The sequence below is a fragment of the Colobus angolensis genome, unplaced genomic scaffold (genome assembly GCF_000951035.1).
Source record: "Colobus angolensis palliatus isolate OR3802 unplaced genomic scaffold, Cang.pa_1.0 Scaffold16, whole genome shotgun sequence".
Classification (NCBI taxonomy): domain Eukaryota; kingdom Metazoa; phylum Chordata; class Mammalia; order Primates; family Cercopithecidae; genus Colobus; species Colobus angolensis.
The window spans coordinates 15,741,091-15,747,306 of record NW_012114710.1 but is presented as its reverse complement, the minus strand read 5'-3'; the positions used below and the strand labels follow the sequence as shown (position 1 = coordinate 15,747,306).

Below are 6,216 nucleotides of genomic sequence, written 5' to 3'. Positions count from 1 at the left end.
CTCTTCAGATTCACTTTATTACATTTTCTGACTGAAGTTACCACTTGGACACTTATGGCTTCCGGGTCTATATTCAAGACAGGATAGCTCTCTTGAATTTCAGATTCTTATATCTATTTCTTACTTGGTTTTATGATGTTAAGCTCTGTGCCTCAATTTCTTTATCTGTAAACAGAAATCCAAATCCTCCCATCAGATTATTTTGATGACAAATGATTTAAAGCTTGCAAAGTGCCTGGCGCCATCATTAGTGCTTAATAAATATTTGTTTACCAAGAATTGTCCTAACATGTGCTTATACATCTTCTCTATTTAAGTTCCTCAAACCTAAAGGGAGAGTCTAACTCTATGTTCTTATAAAAAAATAAATGCTTATCATCAGGGAACTAGTCCACCTCTTCTGGCCTCTCCATATCATGGTGTTATGTATAGGATAAGTATGCAGAAAATGAAAACCTTAGGACTTATTTTTAAAGGGAGAATCGCAAACAGAATTATATTAACAGCAACATACACTTCGGCAGATTTTGTCTTACTATAAAATGTAAGCATGTGATTTGTAAATTTCAGTCTATGTACAGGAAATCTCAATAATCTGGAGAGGTGCTTCGTAACTTCTACAAGAGGTGGGAAAAACATACAGATGACACATACACAGACATGCACATTCACACACACAGTACCTTGGAAAACTCATTATCACTTTTGTGTATTTTATAAGCTGAAATCCCTTGGATATTTTATTTGAATCAAAAATTTTACTGATGAGAAAAATAAAAGTTTGGAAACCATGGCAATAAAATTTGAATCTACTCATGTACAAGACTATTGTCACTTTTCTGAAATGAATATGATGGAATTATTTGCACTGAATTCTGGAGAGATATTCAAAATATTTTGAGAGAGAGAGAGAAAGAGAGATCACATATACATAACTTTCATTATAGTATATTGTTATAACTGTTCTGTTTTATTATTAGTTATGGTGCCTAATTTAAAAATTAAACTTTATTGTAGGTATATATGTATAGAAAAAAAACATAGTGTATATAGGATTTGGTACTATCTGTGGTTTCAGTCACTCGCTGGAGGTCTTGGAATGTACCCCTGTGGATAAGGGGAACTACTGTATATACTCCTCTCATGCAATGCACTAAGACAGAGCAGGTATAAAATGTGAGCACTTGGGCCAGCTGGCTGTGGACAATTTCACTACATGTAAAACTACCTTAGGTTTCTGAGATACACCTACTTAACTGTAGCTATGACAAAGAAGGATTTAATATTTAGTAATGGTATGTACTTGTTATCTCCTACCTAGGGAAATTCATAGATATCCCTCTTTACCTTGAATTATTATGAAAGATTTTATTATTTATATCAGAACAAAACAATAATGCAAATTTCCCATTTCCTTCACTCAATTATGACTAAGAATATATCATAAGCACAATGAATACATCATTATATCACCTTCTAAATCTAAAAAAAGTTTATTTAACTAACATAACCATATTGAATAAAATCAGCTTGGGAGCAAATTAGTTGCTTGCTAAATCATGGAAAACAACAACATCTTTTTGAACAATATATCCAACAGAATGTTGTAGAGTTCAATGCAAACTTCAGTCCAGGTCAACGCCTCTTGGCTTATGCTCTCTCATAAACTCTGGTGGAAGTGACGCCTTTCATGATGCATTCCTAGACACAGAAAACAATTCTTGGTCAATCACCGTGACTAAACTATGGATTTATTTATTGCATCTCTCAATGTTGGGAATAAAACAATATTCATTCAAAAGATACTCATTTCTGGACTTCTATGTATGTACCCATATGTTGTAATAAGATAGGGAGACACAAAGACCAGGAAAATACAAGTTTTCCCCTCCAGGTGCCTTAAAATCTGTATGGTGAGTGAGAAACATAAGCAGAGATAGATAATACAGTGTGGTGGGGGCACCACTGGAGACAGCCTTAGGATGCCTGGAAGCAGGCAGAGAATGCTTCCTAGAAGACAGCATGCCCTTGTTGAGCTCAAAAGCATGAAGGGCAAATGACAGAGTGGAAGCATAATTCCAATAAAATCATCTTTCTGTTTTAGATAATCAAAAGGAAAATCTGTTTCCTTAAGTGGAATAGTGATCATGAGATGACCTAGCAGTAAGATCCAGAATTAAGTAGCCAGAAGATACTCACGATCACCAGTTTGTCATCCTCTCGTTTTCTCTTTATGGTGGTTGATTTTCCATCCCATTTCTGCACATGTACCAGGACACCTCCATCTAAGGTTATGGTGCTCTGTGGGCATAAGAAAACGTGCTTACAATTTGCATATGGAGGCAGAAAATAAAATTTAAAATACGGTGTCTTTGTTCAAAGGAATATTTTGAGGTAATTAGTAATTTTAAATGACAAGAATATATTGCAACAAGAAAAAAAATGAGTCTCAAAAGCAACAACGTAACCACTTATAGATACGTTATGTCCAGAGTGTTATACTAATTACATAATTGGAAAAATACTGTGAAGGAATATAAAAAAGAAATTTACATTGAGATGGTAGAAGTATGGGTGGTTTCTCTATTTCTTTCTTCCCTTTTTCTAAACATTCTCTTACATTATTGTAGTATTTTAATTCACTTGAAATACTCTATGTATTGTATGACTCAAATAAATTATGTTAATCATTTTTTGTTAATATGGAGACAGGCCAGGTGTGGTGGCTCACAACTGTAATTCCAGCACTTAGGGAGGCCAAGGCAGGAGGATTGCTTGAGGCCAAGAGTTTGAGACCAGCCTGGACAACATAGTAAAACTCTGTCTCTACAAAAAAATTAAAAAATTAGCTGGGTGTGATGGCACACAGCTGTGTTACCAGCTACTCAGGAGGCTGAAGTGGGAGAAACACCTGAGCCCAGGAATTCAAGGCTGTAGTGAGATATGATTGAGCCATGTCACTGCAGCCTGACTGACAGAGTGAGACCCTGTCTCTAAAAATAATAATAATTTTTTAACATGAGGGCAACTTAAGAAAATGGGGAAAAATTCACCAACTCTATATGTAAGGAAACACAGTTTAGATGTAGGAGTTCAGGGATCTTTGGCTTATGATAGAATGGTTTTCCTCCTTTTATCATAAAATGATTTCTTATAAGCAGTGGTGATTTAGAAACCAGGCATGTACTCTGTGCCAGTTCCTTATTTCTCACCTTGACTTTCCTGTCATCTGCGGTGACTTCGTCAAATTCCTGGCCCAGTTTGAAGGAAATCTCAGTATTTTTAAAGGTACTTTCAGATTTGATGGTGATCACATCCCCATTCACACTGATGATCATGTTAGGTTTGGCCATGCCTGCCACTTTCCTGGTGGCAAAGCCCACTCCTACAGTTAGGAATAGAAAAGATGTCAGGTTGACACGTACTTAGCCAAGCCAGACAATGTGTGTCTGCCCACAGGTGTGTGTGTAAGAGGAAAAAGACACAGTGAGTTTCTTAAAGGCCTAATTTAAACAGCACCTGCAGATAAAATCAGGTTAATACTTAAACCCACCCCCCCCCACACACACACACAAACACAACCTCTGAGAAACAATAGGTGTAGGCCTATTCTTTAAATTTCCCTTTCTTTGGTCTGGATACACCTTCTCAGGAGACCCATTATTTATTTTCAACAAAAATATGTATAAAGGTTAAATCTTTGGGAAGATATATATTTAAAATGTTAACCACTATTGTTTTTCTCTCTTAATAAAATACTTGACCATTCCATCTTAGATACTCAATATTACATTTAAGAAGGCACAAAGACAGAATTTTCAACAGAATTTTGGGGGTTAATGTAGAGTTATTTAGTTAAATGTTTGTCAGTTTTAAGTGTACAAAAGTCACATTTCATAGCATTTGTTGCCAAGTCTACTTTTCTGTGCTTCTTTCTCAAATTACTCCACCATGAGATGAAGATTTTGATGGATTTATACAAAAGGTAAAATGTTTCCTACATTTATAACATTTTAGAATGGTGATATCATTCCTAATAATTTATAGGGGATATTTAAAAAGGGACTAGTCATCAAATTGTGAAAACTTTAACCTTTAAGAAATCAATGTTTCTTAGTTTAGAATAGGTTAGAAGCCAATACTTAGATTTCCAATCGCCTAAGTTGTGAACTTTTCTTTCTTAAAAAGGAGAATATATTTTCTTGTGCAAGGTATGGAATGAATAATTTACAGCCAAACGTAGCAGTAACTTGCTGTCACTGTGTATGTCATGCAGAATTTATTAGTCATAGATGTGTTGAATTTCTTAAACATGTGCATGTAAATCTAAACTCTTTCTTTGACTAAAGGCAACCAAAGGTTAGAAATTGGGAAGAACTGGGAGAGACACATGGTGCAAAATAAATAATTCTGAGGCTCTGATTTCACTGTCTGTCTGAAAAATGGCCACAGATGTGTCTTCAAGTCCTGGCTCTGTTACAAAATATAACATTAAATGTATGGAGTGAGTCCGCTTTGTGAATGGAGGCAAAACTGAATGTGATTCTACAGTGGCTGACCTTGGGAAAAACCATAGTCTCCATTTGCTTGATTTTGCTTTTATGTGACTGCTGAAGACAATACCTGTTCACTCATCCTCAATTTCATGCAGAAGGTGTTTTATTGACTTTAATTATCATCAGTCCTTTATAATTTAAAAACACAGTGTTATTAGAAAATATAAATATTAAAAGTATAAAATTTTTCTAAAAAGAAATAGTTAAATGGCCCCAAATCCTGGCATTTCTGCATCAGTGCATATTAATTAGTTTATTGACTCACTTTAGTTTATCCTAGAAAGTCTCCCTCATGCTAAAGTCACCAATTTTCCTATCATCTAAAAATAAGAAACATAGTTACAGACAAGCAAAAAAGTATATGCTGTATAATTTACAGGAGGGTTAAGTGTTTTGAGATTTAATAATTACATTCTAAACCCTAAGATTGCATAAAATTCCTCCCCAGTTTGCTAACCCCAGTTCTGACTTTCATGGACTGTCATGCATGGGGTTGAGGGAGAAAGGCTTTCAAAGTAGAAGCTGCCTGAGAGAGAAGTTGTCTCTTCTACTTTACCTCCATAGTTATCTGAGAGACATTCATCCAATGACATGCTGACAATGTTAATAGCATTTAAAAAATTAAAAACCTGTACTATTAAAGAAGAGGTATGTTATGTACGTAACATTCTCCTTTTAAATTGATTGATAATTCTATGGCATCCTATGTCATTTCTAGTCAAAGGAAATATTTAAGCCGTTTAAGAAACATATTTCTGAAATTAAAATTTTTGTCTATCATAAAACAACCACATATTTTAATAGATTAACATTGAGACAAGAAAATAATTGGCTAACATACAGTTATTGAAAAAGAACATTGCATTAAGGGAACTAGAGTGCTTTCAGTTTCAAATGAAAATTATTGCATACTAACTTTTTTCCAAGTTATTGCTTATTTTATATGCAAAAGGGGATGAAAGAGAAACAGGCAAAGAGCTAAGTAAACCAAGGATACCCAACTTTTGCAATTAAAATCAAATCTTATCATTTTTAAAGGCCCAAAACATTCAATTTTAGACACTTTTTAATATTGGTACACCTTCAAGAAGCATTAGTTGTAGCTTTGGTTCAGAATTTCTCTATAAACAAATGATTATCACTTGCTATGTGTGCAGCCTTTCTATACAAAGCAGCATTTTCATTTCTGGCCAGGGCTTCCAGACATTGCTATAAACACAGCTATAAACTCTTGTTCCCAAAAGAAAATATTATAAATCCAGTCATTTCACAATGCATTTCCTTACCTACTTCTTTCATATAATCATCAAAGTTTTCACTGGAGACAAGTTTCCAGGTACCTACAAAAGCATCACACATTTTGTAAGTTCTAGGACTATTCTTCAAGGTGAGAAGGAAGCTGCAGTTTTCAGGAGAGTGCTGTGACCCTCTTGAGTCCAGATAACTTCCTTTTAAAGGTGCTCAGAACATGTGATCTTAGGAATGACCAATTGGGAATGATATCCAATCATTTTCTTCATTACCGGCCTCTGCATTTTTTTTCTCTGAGTCATGTTTTTCATAGACATTTCTCAACTTTGGTTCTCCCTGGCAAATAGTCATTGGACTTGGAGTACAAATTATTTTTAAATCACTAACAGGATATTTTAAACATTCCTGC

General features: G+C 34.7%; 1 protein-coding gene across 2 annotated transcripts; it reads right to left on the bottom strand.

Moving 5' to 3' along the window:
- Positions 1 to 921: 921 nt before the first annotated feature.
- FABP4 (fatty acid binding protein 4, adipocyte) lies at positions 922 to 6,003 on the bottom strand. Of its 2 annotated transcripts, XM_011937132.1 has the most exons (5): positions 5,843 to 5,978; positions 3,213 to 3,385; positions 2,206 to 2,301; positions 1,962 to 1,965; positions 922 to 1,701 (listed from the first exon to the last, which is right to left on the bottom strand). In XM_011937132.1, coding segments are annotated over exons 1-5 (348 nt in total). In that variant the 5' UTR covers positions 5,916 to 5,978; the 3' UTR covers positions 922 to 1,699. The 2 variants fall into 2 exon arrangements, with proteins under 2 accessions (XP_011792522.1, XP_011792521.1); XM_011937131.1 differs by lacking the exon at positions 1,962 to 1,965 and having other exon boundaries at positions 1,475 to 1,701; positions 2,200 to 2,301; positions 5,843 to 6,003.
- Positions 6,004 to 6,216: the final 213 nt, after the last annotated feature.

Bases quoted from the DNA above. Each gene is read 5' to 3' on its own strand.
- FABP4 (XM_011937131.1), bottom strand. From the start codon at position 5,915: ATGTGTGATGCTTTTGTAGGTACCTGGAAACTTGTCTCCAGTGAAAAC. The intron at 2,302-3,212 runs GTGAGAAATAAG...TTATGCCCACAG, and splicing joins CAGATGACAGGAAAGTCAAG to AGCACCATAACCTTAGATGG. The intron at 1,702-2,199 runs GTGAGTATCTTC...TTCTGTGTCTAG, and splicing joins AGGATGACAAACTGGTGATC to GAATGCATCATGAAAGGCGT.